The 22978-nt window shown below is 31.6% G+C and overlaps 2 protein-coding genes and 1 pseudogene across 2 annotated transcripts; 1 reads left to right on the top strand and 2 right to left on the bottom strand.

Moving 5' to 3' along the window:
* Window positions 1-3348: 3348 nt before the first annotated feature.
* LOC130932738 (uncharacterized) lies at window positions 3349-6820 on the top strand. The gene is made up of 5 exons (XM_057862146.1): window positions 3349-3600; window positions 4136-4316; window positions 4904-5315; window positions 5693-5743; window positions 6029-6820. The coding sequence occupies exons 1-5, from the start codon at window positions 3508-3510 to the stop codon at window positions 6522-6524; spliced, it is 1233 nt and encodes a 410-aa protein (XP_057718129.1). The 5' UTR covers window positions 3349-3507; the 3' UTR covers window positions 6525-6820.
* Window positions 6821-7132: 312 nt separating this feature from the next.
* Window positions 7133-11304, bottom strand: LOC130932737 (elongation factor Tu, mitochondrial). Its single transcript, XM_057862145.1, has 12 exons — window positions 11010-11304; window positions 10643-10718; window positions 10388-10480; window positions 10199-10273; window positions 9807-9911; window positions 9618-9708; window positions 9304-9509; window positions 8464-8547; window positions 8212-8277; window positions 8069-8131; window positions 7723-7963; window positions 7133-7518 (listed from the first exon to the last, which is right to left on the bottom strand). The coding sequence occupies exons 1-12, from the start codon at window positions 11201-11203 to the stop codon at window positions 7448-7450; spliced, it is 1365 nt and encodes a 454-aa protein (XP_057718128.1). The 5' UTR covers window positions 11204-11304; the 3' UTR covers window positions 7133-7447.
* A 9146-nt stretch (window positions 11305-20450) lies between these two features.
* On the bottom strand, window positions 20451-22776 carry LOC130933768 (probable methyltransferase At1g29790; annotated as a pseudogene).
* Between the last annotated feature and the right edge of the window lie 202 nt (window positions 22777-22978).

Genomic DNA, 22978 nt, shown 5'->3' with positions numbered 1-22978 from the left:
CTGTCCATTTTTAATAGTTCATGAATATTTTTTAATAAATTTTTTTAAATTATACTACAAAAAATATTTTATCCTATGCAAAACAATTTAAAAAAAATGGCTTAAAAATGTTAGGAGTACTATAAAAATTTGTAATGTTATAATAACTTAGGTAAATACATGCATGTACTCAAATTTTGAATAAAATACTCTACATAGTCAATAATAATTTAAAAATGAAAGAAAATATTTTATTCCATACAAAATAATTAAAAAATATATTTTATTCTATACAAAATAATTTTAAAAAATGGCTTAAAAGATGTTATGAGTACTATAAAAGTTTGTAATATTCTAGTGATTTAGGTAAATACATGATAAAAATATTTTTTCTTTAATTTCTAAATTATTAGTGACTATGTGGAGTATTTCTTTAATGTCCTAAGTCATTAGGACATTACAAATTTTTATAGTACTTCTAACAGCTTTTAAGCAATTTTTTAAATTATTTTGCATAAAATAAAATATTTTTTGTGGTATAATTTAAATAAATTTATTAAAAAATATTCATGATAATTTTTTAATAAAATTATTTAAATTATATGGTGAGATATTACATGATTCGAATTACGCATAGGGAAGTTCGAATTACTCTGATTCAAATTATATGGTGACCAATTCGAATTCTATACAATACTCTTCTGCCCATTCTTGATAGTTCATAAATATTTTTTAATAAATTTATTTAAATTATACCACAAAAAATATTTTATTTTATGCAAAATAATTTAAAAAATGGCTTAAAAGCTGTTAGAAGTACTATAAAAATTTGTAATGTCCTAATGACTTAGGACATTAAAGAAATACTCCACATAGTCACTAATAATTTAGAAATTAAAGAAAAAATATTTTTATCATGTATTTACCTAAATCACTAGAATATTACAAACTTTTATAGTACTCATAACATCTTTTAAGCCATTTTTTAAAATTATTTTGTATAGAATAAAATATATTTTTTAATTATTTTGTATGGAATAAAATATTTTCTTTCATTTTTAAATTATTATTGACTATGTAGAGTATTTTATTTAAAATTTGAGTACATGCATGTATTTACCTAAGTTATTATAACATTACAAATTTTTATAGTACTCCTAACATTTTTAAGCCATTTTTTTTAAATTGTTTTGCATAGGATAAAATATTTTTTGTAGTATAATTTAAAAAAATTTATTAAAAAATATTCATGAACTATTAAAAATGGACAGAAAAGTATTGTATGGAATTCAAATTGATAGCTCATTAATATTTTAAAGAAGTCTCGTAATTAAATATTTTGTTAACTTTTTTTTAACGTATGAAATAAAAATATATATTTTTTAATTTTTTAATTATTAATTTTTTTAATAAATTTTTTAATAAATTTTTTAATAAATTATTAATTTTTTAACAGCATAATTCGAATTATACCATGAATTACTGTGTGTAATTCGAACCAAGCTGGTTCGAATTAGTGTGTGCGTGTGTTTGTGTGTAATTCGAACCAAGCTGGTTCGAATTATGTGTGTGTATGTGTTTGTATATAATTCGAACCAAGCTGGTTCGAATTATGTAGAAATGGAGTTCGAACCAAGCTGGTTCGAATTATATAAAAATAGCTTCTGGCTTATTGCTGAAACGATTTTTGCTTTGGCGTATTTACGTTATTTTTTGACTCATTTGGCTTAATATGGTTTTTTGCCCTAAGAATTATGTAATATTTTGTTGTGATAGGATTATGAATTACTTCTTTCATTTTAAATTAATTGTCTTTTTAATTTAATTTAATTTTAAATTAATTATTGTTTGAAATTTTAATATTTATTAATTAATTTATAATTATTTTACTCTCACATGTTTATTGAAAAATGAGTATTAATAGAAATTATAATCATAAAAGAGAAAATATATAATGATTAATAAAATATGCTTTTATCTTTGCATTTAAATTTGTAACTTTTAACAATTAATCAATTCGAAAAAAGATTTTTTAAAACTAGAAAATTAGTAAAGTGAGAGAAATAATTTTATTATATGACTTATGAGTTATACAAAAAAATCTTTCGCAAAATTAAAAATGAGAATTTGATTACTATTAAACTTATATATATTCTCATTTTTTATATTTCATTTTCATTACTTCAGTGAATTTTAGTCCGTATCATATTACCTTTTGATTGAAGAATAATGAAAAAAATTTTACTTGCTTCTCATCTTACCAACCTTTCAATTTTAATTTATCTAACCCATTTTAATTATATCTTTGCTTAAGGAAAATATATAAATAATGAGCGGCAGAGAGAGAGAGTTTAGAGTTGTCATTTACTGAGTCCAATTTGGATTATGACGCTCTTCAATGCCATTGGTTCTCTCGTTTTTGGAAGTTTCTGGAAGGGTTAACCTCCAAAAACGTCCCTGAATTATTCAAACGCTGACAAAAATACACCTGAATTTTACTATCGACAAAAATGCCTTCAAATAATTTAAAAACACAACAACAATACCCAACAGTAAATATATATTTTCAAAAAATACCTTAGAGATTGAATTTTGATGCAATTTTTTGCAAACATGATTATAAAAATAATATATTATTATACATAAAAATTGGTAATTTTTTGTTACGTATATAATTTTTTTATAATTATTTTTGTTAATAACCAATAATAATTTTAAAAAATCATAAAATAATATATACTTAACAAAAAATCACCAAATTTTAAGAATAATAATATCTTATTTTTCTAATTATGTTTGCAAAAAATTGCATCAAAATTCAATCTCTAATATATTTTTTGAGAAATACATATTTAATGTTAATTTTTTTGCAAGATTATCTAACATTAAATATGTATTTCTCAAAAAATATATTAGAGATTGAATTTTGATACAATTTTTTGCAAACATGATTAAAAAAATGAGATATTATTATTCTTAAAATTTGATAATTTTTCGTTGAGTATATATATTTTTTTGTAATTTTTTTGTTAACAACTAATAATACTTTTAAAAAATCACAAAAAAATATATACTTAGAAAAAAATTATCAAATTTTAAGAATAATAATATCTTATTTTTTAAATTATTCTTGTAAAAAATCACATCAAAATTCAATCTCTAAAATATTTTTTGAAAATATATATTTACTGTTGGGTATTATTGTTATGTTTTTAAATTATTTAAAGGTATTTTTGTCGATAGTAAAATTTGGGTGCATTTCTGTCAGCGTTTGAATAATTTGGAGACGTTTTTGGTGGTTAACCCTTTCTGGAATAAATAAGTGGATCTCTCACCTTCAATTATTTTATTTTATTTATTACTGTTTATTTTGGTCAATACAATTTTTGTGCAGCTGATTGGTCTGATGTCACCAAAAAACGAACTTGCATAAAATCTCCGGAGATTTGAGGTGGAGGAAGCGATAGAGCAGATGGGGTTCTGACGGAGAAACCAAAGGAGGGAGCTTTTGGATTCTTAGACCACCAAATGCTTCAGAGACTCTGTTTGATGGCTTCTCATGGTTACCCTCCAGGCCTTGTATTGCACCCAGAATTTTCCTTCTCCTCCACTAATACCAAAGTAAACATCCATTTTATGATCTTAGAATTTCTTCAAGTTTTGAAATTTTGGTGGTGGTTGTGAATTTTTTGAGCTGTTTTGTTTTAAAATCTCTGTAAACTTTGTATGAATTCTTTTGTATGTTTGGTATTTTGGATGGAAGGGACAGATGGGAGGGTAACTATTTTAATTTCAAATAATTTCAAGTTTGGATAATTATAAGAAGTTTTACTATGATGAATGATTGGATGATTGATTTGGAGGCTACATGATAAGTTTTCTCTAGGTTCATATGATTTTAAACAATTGTTTACTCAAAGCAAACAAATTTATGCTCCAAACTCCTCCATCCAAATATGGTTGTAGTTATGATTGTGTTAGAAGTTGTATACAGCTGTAGATAATGAATCATAACTGATGTATGGGATAAAAATTTGGGGTTGAAATTTCATGGATGACTCTAAGATGCCATTACTCCGGAAAATTGCATATGCATGACCATTTAGTTGTGTGCTTGTGTATAGTTATTCATCTGTTTATCTTCTTTTTATGGTAGGTTTGTCAAACATCCTTACCTGCATTAGGAGCTGCACCCGACATTATCACATATCGATATCCTTGTCTTAAGTCGCACTCAAATGAAGAGTCACGGAAATCTAGAAGTGAGCTACTGGATTACAGTCAGCTTATCAATGTTGAGTTCTCAGCTCAAAGGCCGATATTTATTGACATCCAACGTATGATATATCCAGCCATTTTTACTGTTTGCTGTTTCTTTGATGATGTATAGTTATTTATGTGTTAGCAGGACTTCGTTCCTATCTTGTGTTGCAACTGCTCACTGCTGTTTAATCTTTTTATTATTCTATCTCATCTTGTATAGACTAATTATGTGGCAAAATCAACTGTTGGCTAGCCACAATGCCTAAAGTTCTATTTGTTGATGTACTTGTCCAGTAATCACATCAAATTTCAACATCTCTGATTGGTTCTTGTGATTTGATGACCTGCAATATTTGATTGAATGTGTCATTGACCATCAGGAATGGAGTGTATCATCTTTATTTCAATTTACCAATGAGATGTTAAATCCAATGATCAATAGATTAGACATGAGTGATAACTACAGATTAGATATCAGAGTTACAAGATTGGTTTGTTCTCTCAGTTATTATGTATTTTGCACTATATTGCAGATGATAAAAATTCAGTTGATAACCATGCATGTACTCTTCAGATGCTAAAGATGATTTATGCTGCTAATTTTTCTTGTATTATCTTATTATTCTGACTTCTGAGTAAGATCATTTGTCAATGGTTGCAGAGAGCTGCCCAAATCCAGTACTTCTCAGCTCTGGCATTGTTGAACAATGCACAAAGCGTGATAAGATCTTGCAGGTTCTACAGTCCAGGACTGCTGAACCAGGCATAGATGGAGAAAATTTATCTCTGTTATTGGACTTGACAAAATTGCAATTGCCAGGCATTGATAAAGTGCAACGATTGTCATCTCCTTTCTGGCCAACTAGTGAATTCTACATCCCAAAGCCTTTACTGGAATTTGTTCAAGATTCAGCTATTACTTCAAAGATTACAGTTCATCCAGATGGTCAAGTCACATTTATGGGTTCTGCGATTGAGATGAAAGATTTTCTTGCTGCAGTGGCTGAGTCATACTTATTGGAAAATTCGCATAAGGGGGAAAAGAAGTCTATGCTTGTTCCATACTTTAGTAGGTATAAAATTCAACTTGTTTAAACTTAAAAATATTATCCTTTCAAATGTTGATAGCTACCGGTCTTTGCATGATGTAGTCATAATGTTGTTAACTCTATTGTGTATAAATTACAACCTGTTGAAGAATTATGTCCATTAATGTGTAAAATTGAGTGGCTTAATGATGAAGGATAAAAATCTTACCATCAAATCCATAGCACTCGTATAAATTTATTATGGAGTATTGGTGTTTCATATCACTGCATGTTCGATAATCAATACTAATTAGTTTAAACCAATTTCTTTACTTTATGTTCAATCTCTGGATTTGATGGCCTATCATTGTTAGTTTCATACTGATGAGCTGACTTTTGCTGATATTCAATATTATTGACAGAGGCCAATTCTCCTTGAAGATTGAGTCTGCCTTAACTGCTCCATTAAAGAGGTATGTAAAATATACTTTCCCTAGCACCTGTTTTCTGACTTTGGAAGGGGTTTGATTTTTTCCAATAGGCAAACCAACAATCTCTACCATCCAACCTTGGAAGTTTAGCATTTAAATTTAAACTACTGAGATAGTTTGACTATTAAAAGTTAACTCAAGAAAACAGAAGTATGATTCACAAAATTGATTAAAAAATTTCTAAGGTTCTTCAACGTATGATTTAGCCATATAGTGAATTGTTGATGAAGAAATATTTACATTTAATGGTTGTCTTTTGCTTAGCAGTCCTGAGAAAGTCAAAATGAAGCCATCTCAGAAAAAGAAAAAGAAGCTTAGCACCGAGAGGGATCTCTACAAGAGGAACGGCATGCATGCATGCGAGAGCCTTCTGTCATTGATGGTAGACAAGAAGCAACGCCGGCAAACAGCAATGCTCTCTTTGAAGAAATCTGGGCCTGAGCTTTCCGAGCTGCTGACACAATTCTCTGCTGGTATTGCTGGGACCGGCCTCGCTGTCCTGCTATCTGTTATGTGTGAGCTTGCATGTGGAAGGATTCCCATTTCTGCATCTAAGATGTTCAATACAGTGTTTGGATTTGCATTGGTTTGGCTTTCTTGGGCAGTAAATAAGCTAAGGGCTACAGTAGTCAGCATTAGCAAGAATGCAGGGAAGTCAGGATCAAAAGAAGAGGACATGATTCAGAAACTGGACAAGAGCATACAGGGAATCTACTGGAGCGCCGCAGCATTGCTAGCGGTTGCAGTGCTGAGGCTTGCTTGAATTGACCAACTACCATTGCCAGATACATGGAAGAGTAGTTTGAACAAGTTTAACTGCCAAAATTTCTGGTTTGATGTTTATGCCTAGCTGTGAAGGTTGAAGCTAATAAGCTAAAGCCTTAGCTCGGTTTTTAAGTTGGTTCTAGTAAGAGAGCTTCAAGGAACAATGTATATCAACACTTAGTTGTTATTGTTGATGTTATATGTGACATACAATTTTGGAATGTGATCAGTGTTAATAGAACCATGTTTGATGAATGCTTTGCACAGCCAATGAAAATCAAGTCTTTGAATCTACTTATGTTACATTGTTACTCCCTCTGGTATATCAATGCTCCAAATTTTCAATACAAAAGGAGCACGTCTTGTAATGGAATGACTTTTTTGGGGTGACTTTTGTAATGGAATGACTTAAAGAGGAAAAAAATTTAACTTAGTATGACGAATTAAAGTTCCACGGTATAGTCTAACAAAAATGATTAACATAAAATGATGCTAAAATATATGCTAACAGATAATTTTTGTGCTGTATTATGCAAATCACCACATACAAATTGAGAATGATGGCACAAGCGAAAGCGATACTTTCTTAGTTTATGATAAATTTAGTCAATTAACCAAAATATAGGACATCAATATATTCATCCAGTTTTGTAAACAAAATCGGTTTACTAACGAGCATTATTGTAAAAGAGAGAAAGATGATTCACAAATTATTTTTAATGGTCTGCAGCAACCAAGAGAACGTTGACAAAATTTAAACTACAAAAATGAATTAAGGTGAGCTTCTCTAAAATTTACTCAATTTCATCCAAAACAACTGCTAAATATTTTAATTGATTGCGACGTCGTCGTAATTTGAAGATAATAGTCAAGTCTCAGGGCTTCCAACCCTTTTTGAAGAATTGAAGAACGGCATGCAAATTAAGTCAGTACTTTTGACACCACACCTGCACCAACTGTTCTGCCTCCTTCTCTCAAAGCAAATCTTTGTCCTGAAAAAACAAACAGCAATTGGCAAAGCAAAGTTTTAACGCTCCCACCATAAAATGCATTAGATGATTCAATGGGGAAATAAACGAGCTACAAAAGCTAAAAGAAAAGGCAAGGATAACATTGTATAGCATGTGGATAATGTGGTTAGGTAGCAACAGGAACAGGTTGAGATGATAAATTCCTCGACCTACAGTTTTACTGACCTTGTTCAAGTGGAACAGCTGAAATCAATTCGAACACAGCAGTAACGTTGTCTCCAGGCATAACCATCTTAACATTTTCGGGCAATTCTACTTTTCCAGTGACATCAGCAGTTCTCAAGTAAAACTGAGGTCTGTAGTTAGAGAAGAAAGCAGTATGTCGCCCACCCTCATCTTTTGTGAGTACATATATCTCCGCCTCAAACTTTTTGTATGTTTTTACAGAACCAGGCTTGGCAATAACCTTTTTTTTAATACAAATACACTGTCAGATAAGTGGTTGAATGTGGGGTTTCACGTTGCATACACAAGCACTAAGAAAGGGAATAGTTTGATAATTGCAACTAACCTGACCACGTTGAATGTCCTCACGCTTCAGACCTCGAAGAAGAAGACCAACATTGTCACCAGCCTATGAAAATATAAAAAGACACATTAGTTTCGCAAATGCCATGTGAGAAGTAATTGTGGATAAATATGCAAATCACTCGCCTGTCCTTGGTCTAAAATCTTCTTGAACATCTCAACTCCAGTAACTGTTGTTTTAAGAGGGCCACCCTGAACAGAAAAACTCAGTTTTAGAATCCACCACTACATATGCCCATCTAAGAAAAAACCATTACATCACTAAATTTGCAAATAAAGAATATTAAGACAAAAATTCGGCAATTGTCATTTTAATAAAATGGAATGCATTAAAATTAAAAGAATGCCAAAACCCAGGAAAAGCCTCGGTGAACAAACCTGCATTAGACCCAAAACCTCCACTTCATCACCAACTTTTATGATTCCTTGCTCAACACGGCCGGTGGCAACTGTTCCTCGTCCCTTCATCAAAAAATAAATTATAAGGAAGCTGAAGTAACATTCTGGAAATCATAGCTTAAATCACAATGTGACTTTCGAATGTTCAAGAGCAAACCAAAGAAGGTTTTCATGAGCACTAAACAGCATTGATAAAAAATGTATAAGTAAATTTTGACACCGATTAAGAAAAAAGGGGGGGGGGGGGGGGGGAGTGGGGGACAAAGAATCAACATTTAACTGTCGGCCTATCGGGTTAGTGCTCAAAATGGTTCCTAAAAGATCACACATAAATCAATTTGGTCCTTCAAAGATTCTAATTTGTACTCTCAAAGATATCCACAAGCATACTCGGTTTGTTCATTAACTTCTGGTTGATGTGTCACTAATAACTATTGACATGTAAGGTAAAGCTTGCCATGTATTACGTTCTTAACGTGCCACATGACAAGTCAGCAGCAAGTTAATCAAAGGACCAACCTGACTCACATTAGTATCTTTCAAAGATCAAATTGAAGCATTGAATCTCTTAGGAACCAAATTAACTCATCTATAATCTTTCAAGGACCAATTTGAACATTAACCCCTTAACTATCATATCCAATATTCCAATTGAAAAAAGATATATGCAAAAAGTGTTCCACCAACAAGAAGGTTAAACTAGCCATGACTAAAATATCAAAGAATCAAATATTGAAAGAATATTATTACATGTTCTTCCCATATTCAATTTATTCGGCTTAAAAAATCCATAGGAACTTTAAGTTCATTCCCATATACCTGAATTGAAAAAACATCTTCAATGGGCATAAGGAAAGGCTTGTCAAGTTGGCGAACTGGGTCAGGAATGTATTCATCTACAGCATCCATTAATTTTAGAATGGCCTTTCTTCCAATTTCGTCATTTGTACCCTGTAAAGCAGACAATGCTGAGCCTCTGATGATGGGGATTTCATCTCCAGGGAACTTGTAGAAGCTTAGAAGCTCTGCCAGATTCATAATTAACATAAGCAAACGTTCAAACACATGGAAAACAGAAATCTATGCACGCATACTATCTACAAATAAGGCAAAATCCTAGAAAATCACCCTACCCCGGAGCTCCATTTCTACAAGTTCTAACAACTCTGGATCATCGACAGCATCAACTTTATTCAAAAAGCACACCAGAGAAGGCACACCGACCTGCACATATCATGTCAAGATATTAATATGGCAGAAGGTAACTCAGGAGCTAAAAGTTTACTTGGATTATGTACAAACCACTTCAATAGGGTACCTACTTGGCGAGCAAGAAGAATGTGCTCCTTGGTTTGGGGCATTGGTCCATCAGGAGCAGATACAACAAGTATTCCACCATCCATTTGTGCAGCTCCTGTAATCATATTCTGCACGATGGCTAGTTGTTATATATGTGCATAGTCCCACATGCACAAAATTGCAGAAGCATAACTTATGCATTAAAAGTCAAGTCAGGATAAAAATTATCTTGTGATCCACACTTAAATAAATAAATAAAAATCATCTCATTCCACCACCTTGTCATACTAGTAGAAGTGTGGAACAATCCTAGGTAACAACTCAATCACTCTTTTACAACTTAGTTGCGCAATTTCTGTTGGGCAATACTAATTATAATTAACATTTTTCCATTAAGCAAACGTTTTAAGCTTACTTTGACATAATCAGCATGTCCAGGGCAGTCAACATGTGCATAGTGTCGTTTAGCAGTCTCATACTCAACGTGTGCCTGAAAATTTAAACATTGAGCAAGTACATATCATAAGGGCAGGAATTGTAAAATGAACTAAATTCACTGCATGGCCACAATGGCCTGCCAAAATGAACAACGTTATGTCCCAACCGTTGCAATTGTAATTCCTCTCTTCTTCTCTTCAGGAGCCTTATCAATTTCATCAAAGGCTATAGCCTTAGCTTTTCCTTCATCGGCTAAAACCTGATCAAAGGTAAGACGAAATAACTCCATAAGATAATCCTTTTTTTTTCAAATTTAAATTACTATAGAATCGTGGGAATGGAAAAGGACTAGCTAGACAAAACTTGAGTAAGATGAACAGCATGATGATAATGAAAATGTAGAGTAAGATGGAACTGAAACCTTGGTAATTGCTGCGGTGAGTGTAGTCTTCCCATGATCAACGTGCCCAATAGTTCCAACATTAACATGGGGTTTTCTGTCAGCAAAAGAAACCTCAGAGCAATAAGAGGAAATGTAAAAGGCAACAACTTGAGACTTCTGACATGAAGTAACCAAAAGGCTCCTTACAATCACAGAATCACATACTATCCAAACAAATCCAAGAACCCATTCATCTAAGTTCAAATCAACTTCCAAAAACAAATCACACCATAATTCTACTTTCACAGGTAAAAATCTAATTTTTCCTTTCATAAAGCATTAAGTTAGAAAACAAACACAATGTTGGGAACACCATGAGAGGTGAAATTGAAGTATCAAAACTTACGTTCTGGTGAAGGTGGCCATGGATCTCCACCAAGGATTGGAAGAAGAAGAAGATGAAGAAGAAGGAGAGAGCTTGTCATTTGAAAAGGGGGATTCAGAGAGAGGGGGGAAGGGTCTGCAACAAGAAGAGAAGATTTGAGAAGAAAATGGGAAGAGTCGCCTAGAACTTGAATTCCTGAGAGCAATAGTAGCCATTGGAGCTTGATGAGGATTTTGACTTGTGAGTGAGGAGAGGGAGAAGCCCTAAAAGAAGAAAGGGAAGAACAGAGAGGCGAGGGTTTTAGGAGAGAGAGTGAGTACTGAGTAGTGAGCAGAGAGGTGAAGTTGCAGGGTTTTAGTTTTTGATGGGCTTCCGACACCGACCCGAAATTTTCGTGTAGCCCAAATCTTGCAACTGTGTTTTTTTCGGACATGGACAGAGAAAAACTACTAACAACCGTTTAGTTAGTTGGGTCACAGTTACTATTTCTTTCTTTCCAAAGTCAAATTCAGACTCTCAGCATGACCCCCAAAAAAAAAATTCAGACTCTCACTAACTAAATTGCATTAGTCAGTACTAATACAAGTTGACACAAATGGCTGAGGGTCTATGTTCTTTAATCATCTACTAATGCAAGTTGGTACAGATGGTTGAGAGTCTGTGTCCCTTAACTATCTCTCTTGGGTTCGATATTCACTGGAGAATGGGAATGGAGCTTGCTTGCTTGGAAGGTCGCCCACTTTGTGTGCCTCTGCAGTACTCGAGAAATTAGTTATTAAGCTTCCACCTTGATGGATACCCTGATACAAATAAAAAAAAAATTGCATTAATCAATCATGAATTTACTAATCTACTTAAACAAGTATCAAGAATTTATCTTATATATACAATAATTTATTAATCAATATAAATTAATCCTTATTTTACTAGACTAAAAAATATCATAAAAATAAATAAATAAATAAATCAGAATCTCAATTGCATCATTCTATAAGAAACAATTTTCAAGAAACGAAAAATTTGCCTGTTCTTATTAGAACAAATCAATATTTTTATTTTACTAATATTTTAAAATTTAAATTAAAAAATATAATAATAAATTTATAATATTAATGTGAAAAATAGTTAATTTATCAAAATAAAAACACACATTTAATTTACTCTCTCAGCACTTACAAATTTCTCCAATTTCCATAGCTATAAAGTCGCCATTGAGTATTATATTTGAGACTAATATATATTTTTAAAAAAATGAAAAAATTGGTTTGCCTATGAAAATATAGATAAAGAAGCCTTTTTACCAAGTAGCAAATATAATATTACTGTTTATTAAAGGAAATGGATCCTCTCCAATTTTTTTAACACTTGACAAGATACAATATGATTTTTTACCTTTAATTCTATAAGTGGGATCAAAAATAAATAAGAAAAAAAATAATGAATGATTAGATTAAGCATTGGATATCATCCAAATTTTTTTTTTACCGGAGATGATTCACTCTCAAATTGTATCATTTTTTAAAAGCTACTAAAATAAATAATAAAAACGTCTAAAAATAAGGAGATTAGAAAATTTGTGCTTGAAATTCTAAACAATTATGTTTCGTCTACATAAATGTTTTAGTAGCTTCTGTGCCTTATACTTGGTCAAAATTCTCTCCGTTGGAGAATAATCAAGAAAATAATGATTATGATTATTAAGAGCAATAATAGTCTCTAGAATTCGGAAAATACATCTATATATATATATATATATATTCTCTTAACTTATAAGTATGGCAATAAACATTAATCAACGGTGGAAGACTGCAAAGTAGAACAGAATCTTTGGAAATTGGAAATGCTTTGTTATGTTTCTACGAAATGACTTCTTCTTTTCTTGAATTAGAGCTAGAGAAACATACATTTGCTTGTTACATTTATATATAATAATAACTTCATTTGATTTGAACATGTGGTAAAACATTTTTAGTCAACTAAACTCAGCATCTATTAGTGCTTATTACTGTATATACTACTACTCATGCACCAAGACAAAAATTAACTAGCTATAAACTTTATAACATCTATAAAAAAAAATTAGATCATTATTATATATGAGAATATATATGATGTTGACAAACAAGTATTTAAGAGACAACAAAGTTATAGAATTTTCGGGTGCTCTCCACACAACATCTATTATATACACATAAATAGAAATTAATTAAGAATCAAGGTTGGGCATATTTGCACAATCAAAAACCAAAACCTAAAAACAAACATAATATAATGTACATACATTATTAGCTGTTATAGGGAACAATAAAAATCAGGCCATTCATTTTTAATTATCATATTTGGTATAACTACGTTAAAAATTCACATAAAAATGTTTAGAATTATTTTTACATGAATATATAAATTTGAATATTAACAGGCCAGGTGTCATCTAGTTAAAATCAATAAAAAAATATTCAAATAATTCTTTTTACAAACAATTTTTATCGTTTTTTCCTTTTATTTTATATTATTTAGATTTAAACTAAACTAAATATTTTAGTTGAATCAAATGTATATATAACATGTATCAATATTTTACCTTGAATATTTATGTGAAAATTACTTTAAACATTTTAGGTTTTTTACAAATAAGTATAATCTCAAAATAAGAAAAATAGGATATGCAAAAAATCTTACAATATACAATAAAATAAAAAGAAAACAATTATATTTAACGAGTAATATATACTACACATTTAAGTTTTTTTATGAATTCAGTTTAATCAAATTAAATAATAAGACTTTGAGTAATTATATCCATAACTTACCTATTAACTCATTTTTATTGATATTAAACTAATTTAATTAGATTTAATTAACAAACATATTTAAATGTATAATATTATTTATTATAAGCAGAATTTAAACATTTTAATTTGATCTGTCCCTACTTTGTGATACCATCTTAAACCTTTTAATTAATAGTGAGTTGTTTTCCACCTGAAAGTCATTTGTGTTTTTGTCTTCTATATATATACATGCATTTAGTTTGGTTGATGCAAGTGCAATGCAAGTGGAACCAAGCTTCCTAAACTTTCCCATTATGTGATTATTCTTTGCAACTAACCTTTGTTTATTTAATTTCTCCAATTAAATTTATATCAAACCCTCTCTTTTTCTTGGAATCAGATGCTATTAGCTGCCCCCTTTGAAAAACCTTAACTAGTGTGTGTGTTTTTGTTTTTTCCATCTTAAGAACTTCGCCGCCAAAATTGCCTTTAACAATTCCTATCATACAAAAATAATAGGTAATAGTAGTTAAAGTAGTGTCTGTCAATTTCTACCACATCACATTCCATTGGAAAAGTTCTATATATAATTATATATGATTAATCGCTGTTAGGAATCTTATAATTAATTAATATATATAATTAACGACAACATAGTTTCTGCTTATTACACGTTAGATTCCAAGGATCATCACAATTGAAAACGTGTTTTCTTTTCAAGTAATGTTAACGTGTATTCACTTTCCATATACACCAATTAAATTAACTTACACATTTAATTATTTGATTGATTAATATATTGATTTAAATACAGTTTTACTATTACAACAAATAGACTTATATGAGTGTGACTAATTGGTGTTGTGAGTAAGCTCGGTATATATTATATTAAATTAGTCAGGTAGACATTAACAACATTAATTGTACACACCAAATTATAAAAAATGGTGTCTACTTAGGTATACTTTAGATATTATTATTATAATTAATTATATCAGTAAAAATAATTCATTTTTTAAATTATTATTTAAAATTTCACATCTAAATAAACGAATATAATTGGATAATTTTATAAATTTTTTTATGCTCCGAACATATCCAAATTACACTCATATTTTATTTGGTTTTTAAAAGTGTCTAACCAGACACATTAACATAGTACTTTTTGCTTGACAACATTTGTATTTCCTCTTTATTTTTTGTTATTTCATTCTTTTTTTCTTCTTTGAAGCTCCTAGGATCTTTCCACCACCATTTTTAATTTCAAATATTATAGACCCCATCTAACACTATAAAAGCAGCTCATTATGCACCTTCTTGTATTTCAATCAAGTCACAGTACAATTAACCCATAATCATCACTAATTAAACACTTCCAAGCACCAAACACTACTACTGCTACTACCATATAATACCATTAACCATTAACCATTATGGGTTGTGGAAACTCCAAAAGTTCATCAATGTCCAATAACAAGGTGCATGGCCATAGTAGTACTAGTACAAAATATGGTTATTCATCAACTCAAGCATATGATCCATCAATAACAACCACCAAAACCAATTATGTTCACAAACCAAGAGTGATGTACTACTCTGAAGAACAAAATGATGACACTTTCAATGATTACATTCAACGTGCTGGCCAAAAGATTAGAACTGGTGCCTCCAAGATTATTGATCCGGAATTTATTAGCAACACTTCTTCATCACCAACTACTACTACTGATGAACAAGATGTGGCTAATACCAATTATTATTATTTTGATAATAAGGAAAAGGAAAATGATCAGCAGTTTTCTGACTTCATTCAGATTGCTAAGAAAAAGCTGAGAACTACTTCAAGAGTTGGAAGGAATAATAATAATGGTTCTTTCAAAAGAGGCTAAAGATATTTTTGTCCAACATATTATTATTATTTAGTGGAGTAATAATGTGGCCTAGCTAGCTACTAGGGCATATACAGTAGATACTTTAATTTATTCTTCTTCATTCTTCTTAGCTTCTTTTTAATAAATTGGTGAGTTGTGGGGAATATATAATTTGGATTTGATTTTTGTGTGTGTTTGGGGGAAGAGGGGGGGGGGGGGGGGGGTTATATATAAAAGATTGTTTAGGAAGATTTCGTATATATGTACACCTACTGTGTTGTTGATTGATTATTGGGACTTTAATTTATATATTTTACCTTTGAACAATAATATAATCATATTATTTTAATAAAGTTGAGTTAGTTTGTGATTGGCTCACTAATTTATTTAAATAATAAATATTAAAGATTTAAATTTTGTTTTGTATATGTAATAATTTAGTGGGACGAATTAATTTTTATTTTTAGACGGTGGGATATCATGGAAAACAAATCATGGTATTATTTCTACTTTTCTACATAATTGAAGCTGTCAATTGATTGTAAAGGTTTTGATGATATTTGATGGAACGCTCGGAAAATGAATCTTATTTAAAAAATAAATAAATAAAAAAGAAAGAAAGGTTGCTTCGGGTAAAGATATAAAAAGTTCGAAAAACTAATAATAATAATATAATAAGGTTTATATGCATGCATGCATGTTCCATTGATAGAGACTCAAGGGAACATAGCTAATATAAAAAGTGAGAACTTTGTCTAACATTTTTCTCCGGTGCTCCTTAATTTCATCGCACATATAACTAGCTAATGGGAAGTATTGAGTTTTGTTAAAAAAAAAATACGGAAAATAAAAGAAAATTAGTCCAAATTAAAGCAGTTTAAAAATTACTTTATTTTGTTTTCAGTCATTTATTTTGCATTTTTTATTATTATTTGAATAATTAAATAATATTATATTAAATATAATAGATTATATAATTATAAATATTATATGAATAAAATTATAAATATAAATTAAATAAGATTTATGTCTTTTTTTGGTTATTTTTTACAATATTCTGTTTTTAATTTGACAAGTCAAAAATTAATTTGTCATAGATTTAAACTATATTTAAGAATTTATTATTGGATAACGAGTTGCATGTACAAAGTGAATCGAAATTCGAACTTTTGATATTTACCTAAACGAATAAATCACTCGACCAATTTAAATTGATTTATGTTATATATTATCTTGTTAGTATTACTGAAAATTTATATAACAGAAGAGAACAAGAAGAAAATCCAAAAATTTTGTATCAATTACACATATACATATTGGGAGTGCTATGTCATTTATTTAGAGCTCTAAGAAATGGATGTGAGCGAATATGTTAAGACAAAGAAAAAATATGAGTAGATAATAGTCTTATTGTACAATGTAATAATATGATTTAATTGTAATTAAAATTAAATTATGGATAATTATTTAATTTTAAATTCTTTCTAATTTAAAATTTGAATTAAATAGCTACTTATTTTAAATTCAAATATTAGAGTCAGTTTTTCTTTTTTAACATTAACCCTAATTCTAATTCTCCTTCAGCGCCGTTCTTCTTCTTCTTTCCTCTCAGCGCCGGCATTCCTTCTTCCTTCCTCGCGTTGCCACCCTCCACCGCACCAAGCCCTCCTCTCGCGTTGCCCTCCTCAATCGCGCTTCAGCGGGCGCGTCCTCCCTCATGTCGCCCTCCACCATACTGTCCGACACCAGCCATCGTAGGCGCGGTCGTTGAAGCTCGCCACTAGGAAGCTATGCGAAGGCCTCCTCCCTGCTCGTCACCGAGATTGTTGCGATCCTGCTCTCTCCGACTGACGCCCACTAACACGGTAATCTCCTCTTTGTAGTGCTGTTTCAATTTTTATGTTCTTCGTGCCAATAACTTTCCAGGTTTAAATAAAAGTGTGCTGGATATTTTGTATTTCTTTTTTAAATATGTTGGAGTTTCTTTTTTATGAGGTTGGATGTTTAATTTACTCATGCTGAATTTTTTTTCATGGATGAGACTTACAGAAACTATTATTCTGTGGCTTTCAGAAGACCAAAGCTTTTGGGATGTTATTGAAAAAGAGTCAAGGTCTTTGGGTCCTTTTTGGGTCCTCTTGTTGTACTCTATAGAGTATGTTTGTGTGACACCTAGGATTTAGATGTTCTTTCATTTTGGAAACTGAGCACCATAAAAACTGAGCTTAACACTGCAAGAAGGGGTTTTGCAGCAGAAATTTTTTGCTCTTCTACTAAGCCTAGATCAATCAGGGCTCAAGCTTCTTCTGGTTTTTTTATATTGTTGATTCATGCCTTTGATCTATTTGGTTTATTAGATATATTATGAGATTTCTATAAAATTCATCAATGATATGTGAACTATGAGGTGGTTGATTTTGATTTGCATATACACATGTATATTAGATATACGTGATTTTCATTTTCATACCTAGACTGCTAACTTGATATCTGATTTTGTTGTTAAATTGCAGCAAAGATTTATATTGCAATACAAAAGATGATTTGTTGGATAAATGGGCATGTTGGACAATATAAAAATAAAAATTAATGCATCGTAATCATGGATCAATTTATGGCTTTGATTTTGATTCATTATTTTTATATAGTTTTTCACTATTTGAAGTTGCTATGTTGTCATAGACGGTAGATTGTCTAACATCTTTAAATTGAGACACAATTCTGCATTTTATTGTGTTGCTTTTGTTGAGTATTTATATTCTACGTTACAGGATGAAATATGTAAATCCATTTCTAAAATAGGTGGTATTGATGCAATACTCAAATGTATAGAGGACAATGGTGAGCAAGGCAATAAAGTTATGGCCAAAGTGTGTTGCTCATTACTTTCGAAGGTATAAGTTGAAACCATTTCTCTTCAAAGGCACCTGGAGAGAAAAAAAAGAGAAAAAGAAGAGAGTAGGGGTGTTTCTATGAAAAATAATTGTTTTCTTACTGCCTATAGTTCTTTTGAGCCAAAGTTTATTTTGGTATTTATATTTTTATTTGTTAAAAGGAAGCTATACCACTTGGAGCTGAGTCTATTATAACCGTAATGTCCTTGCATATGTTACATGATTGCCATTTTTCACACTACACCCAACTTTGAAGATATTGTCAACTTTAGTAAAATATCTTTCTAAAGTTGAATGTAACATCATTCTTTTTTAATGTTGAAAGACTCACTTTGTATCTTAAATGTTTAATTAATCAGTTGGCAGGAAGTGATACAAATAACAGTGAAATTGTTGAAAAAGGTGGGATGGATAAGCTAATTAAACTTTCAGCCAGGTTTAATGATGATCTTTCGATTTTGCAATAGGTACAAACCTGCAATTTCTGTTGAGAGCTTGTGTAAAATTGTTCAAACTATTAATGACACTATTTTGTAAAGATTTAGTGAAAATTTTCTGGTTTAATATAAATTGTGCTGCTCCAAATGGTTTTAATTATTTATTATGCTTAATTGTATGATTATGCTTCCGTAGCTTTATTAATCCAAACTCCAAAGGATGTGAATTAACTGATTATTCTACGGTTGCTTTTGAAATGTGGAAGGAAATACTGAAATTCAGATTTATTATGCAAATTCCTGTCTTCTGATAGATTTGATCCTTATGATTGCCAATATTTATAAGATCTAGTGCATGTCCTGCAGAAACTCTTACAAAAAAGATTTCCTGATATACTTGGATTTATACCATATCTTGCATCTCAAAGCATAATGGAAGTGGCAGAGAGAACAGAAGCTACCAGTGAAAATGCAATCGTTTCTTCTTCAAGTCCAAGAGTTTTGAGAATTGGGGTGCTGTTTACTTTGAATTCCGTCATTGGAAGATCAGTAAAAGTCACAGCCACCTATTGAGAATCCTTTTCCGGAAACCCTTAAGAGAACAAGGTCTGAAAATGCTGTAGGATCAATAAGGGTGTTGAATGATGTGGGCGAGCTTAATAAAAAATATAGGGATTGAGATATATCATATACTATACTTTAAGCCGTTTAAACGATTACGAATGTTCATTTTACTATAATTACAGATGGTTCTATCCATTTTAAAGTGGATGGTTATTTTGGTTATACTATTTGTAGTACAATTTATTACCTTGTTGTATTAATGTAAACAAAAAAATAAAAAAAAAATAAAATAGGTTGGATGTTCATTTTACTAGGTAGGTTGATGGTTGTTTTCATTCTAAGAGAAAAGGACAAATAGGTCCCTGACCTTTTGCCCCGCAGACATTTTCGTCCCTGAGCATTTGAAAATACATTTAAATCCCCGACCTTCACAAATTTTGGACGGATGAGTCCCTCCGTCCAATTGCCTCCGTCAGACCCAACAGAAAAGTCTGACGTGGCTCCGTTCTGATGACGTGGCATGACGGATTAACATGTGGACTGCTGACTGGAAGATGTACTTTTAAAAATTGGACAAATAAGTCCCTGTACCTAAAAAAAATTCAAAGACTGGAAACGAAGCGTTTAGATTTAGAACATTGAAGAACACAGTGTGCAGATTCGTCGATCTTCCTTCGTCAATACTTCTCAACCATGAAACATATTAATCATCAAAGCCTGACATCACTCATAAGTCATAATGAAACAAATTAGGGACGAAAGTAAACAAGCAACCTCGCTGTTGAGTTGTAGTTGCATTTGACAGAGATGAAGAAACAACAGGATCCCCTTTTGGATTGAAACAGCATTCTCTGGGTTAAGGTTAGTATCCGAAATAACCGAAATTTGTGCCTCAGCCTACATTTTTTTTCACCCTGGTATATGCTCATTCTATGGTATTCAATTGCACCAAAGATACAAGATTTAGTTCCCTGTGATCAACAACAAAAACCAATTTTTTTTCCTGAGAATAAAAATTATGCCTCAGCTGCAACTCACTTGAATAACTTGTGGATCATATTTTTTTTTAATTTAGGTACACAGCCAAAATTCACAATGTAGCTTACAGGCACAAAAAAAAAATCACTAGCATCAGTCTTATTTCCATTGGCCTACTTCACCTTCTTGTAACCTAATTTCCCAATCAATGGCACATACAGTTTTTCAAGGTCCACCCCTTTGCTGAAGAATCTGTCAATCCACAAGTACCCTCCACCTCTCAAAACCCTATCCACATCAAACAGCAAGAACTCCATCATCGTCACTGGAATCCACTGGTTCACGGCACACCCGCACCGCACAAGGTCGACCACTCCGTCGAACACCGGTAGCCGCTGCTGCAGCGGCACGTGAAGTGGCACAAGCCCCCTTAGCGCCACCGCTTCGCTGTATGGCACACCCATGCGCATAGTCGTCGTCACAACTGTCACGTTGCGGAGCTTCGTCGTGGCGGCGAATGACCCAGTGCCGCCACCGACATCGAAGCCCAGCCGGATGACTGACTTTGTGGACTTGGCGATCTGGAAGAGCTGCGAGATCGGGAGATCGAGGTCGGTTTTGTAGGTTGTGAACTTAGACGAATCGAAGGAAGGGTTGAAGCCTAGGTTAGGGTTTTGGCGGTGGAAACAATTGAAGAATTTGCAAGGGTAATGGTCCCAAATTACAGAGAAATCAGGGAGTGAAGAAGGGAAAGGGCTTGAGGGAGAGGGGATGAGGGTTTGTGCGGCACGATTCGGGAGAAGTAGCTAGCGGTGGCGGAAGAGGGGGTGATTTTGGCGATTGGAGAGTTGAAGAGAGGTGATAGAGTGAGAGGATGTTGGTGGCCACCATTGCCATCAGAAGAACAAGGTTTAGTGTCATTGAAGAAGGTGAGGATTAGTTAAAACGACGTCATTTTGAACAACAGGGACTTATGTGTCCATTTTTCAAAAGCTCCATCCCACTAATGTGCCACGTGGGAAGCCGTGATGCCAGGTAACAGAGGGGAGAGCCACGTCAGCCTTTTCCGTTGGGTCTGACGGTGGCTTATGAACGGAGGGACTGATCCGTCCAACTTTTAAGAATGTCAGGGACTTAAAAATATTTTTCAATGGTCAGGGACTAAAATGTCCGCGGGGTAAAAAGTCAGGGACTAATTTGTCCTTTTCTCTCATTCTAATTTGGATGTTTAATTGATTTGGATTGAATTTAACATAATTTTGCCTGGTTAGAAGACTTTGTTAAAAATATTGTGAGTATGGAGTCTATTATAAACTGAAATTTTACTAACACGCTTAATTTTGTTTTAGTTAGTCATTTTATTAAAATTTAAATTAAAAAATTATTAAATATATGTCATTATTAGATTAAGTGTCTAATAAATGAACAAATTAATTGGTGTGTCTAATACAATAAGAATTCTTGCTGTTTATATTACTCTTATTTTTTGATTTTTCTTTTTCGCATCAATGATTGAGATAAATCATGTACTATATTGTAAACCATTTAAACTAAGGCAGATGTTCATTTTCCTATGATTTTGAATGGTTATTTTGATTTTAAAGTAGATGATTATTTTGGGTATACCATTTGTAGTATAATTTATGACCCTATTATGTTGATGTAAGCAAAAAATTAAAAGAAAAATTAAAATAGGCTAGATGTTCATTTTACTAAGTAGGCTTATGGTTATTTTCATTGTAATTTGGATGTTCTATTTATTATTATGTTTCTTTTAGAGGAAAAAAATAAATTAATAAAGAAGTTATAACTGTATTCATAAACGCGTGATTAAGGACAAATTAGGATTAGTGGTCACTGAACATAGCACGTAACTTCCTATTTGAGATCTTATAGGAAAATCGACTCTGCTCTTTAATTTCTTTAGCTATTTTTGGAACGCTGTGAATAGTTTCTCCCGCAATAAGTCCTCTGAAATCCAACGCAAGATTCTTTTCAGTTTATAACCAACTAAAAAAAATTATAATGACATGAGCAAAAAACATTGTAATCCTTCCAGCTGCTAATACAAATAATTATAAGATTCATGCAGAGAAATGATGTCTTCAGCAAGAATTTAAGTGCTCTGAGAGATCGACTCGACCAATCATAAACACAACAATCAGAAAGGTAAATCAGAATTACACAATGCACCAATATGGCACACCCACACATCAAAGTCATTAGTGAAATTCAACCATCCAAATATTTATTAAAATAACCATCTGTTCCATGTATCCAGGAATGAATATTCGAGTTTGGAGCCTGCTTTAAGGACCATATATGCATTTTCTTACTAAAATACAAGACAATCCTCAAACATCACTGTATTCAAACAATATGGATGATGATCATATGTGATCTCAGCTTCAAACATTTATCAATATAAGACATCCTACCAATATAAAAAGTTCTTCAGTGCCGTTAAAAAGAAAA

The sequence above is a fragment of the Arachis stenosperma genome, chromosome 6 (genome assembly GCF_014773155.1).
Source record: "Arachis stenosperma cultivar V10309 chromosome 6, arast.V10309.gnm1.PFL2, whole genome shotgun sequence".
In the NCBI taxonomy this organism is placed as follows: Eukaryota; Viridiplantae; Streptophyta; class Magnoliopsida; order Fabales; family Fabaceae; genus Arachis; species Arachis stenosperma.
Note: the sequence above shows the minus strand (reverse complement) of the source record. Positions and strands in the feature narration are given on the sequence as shown.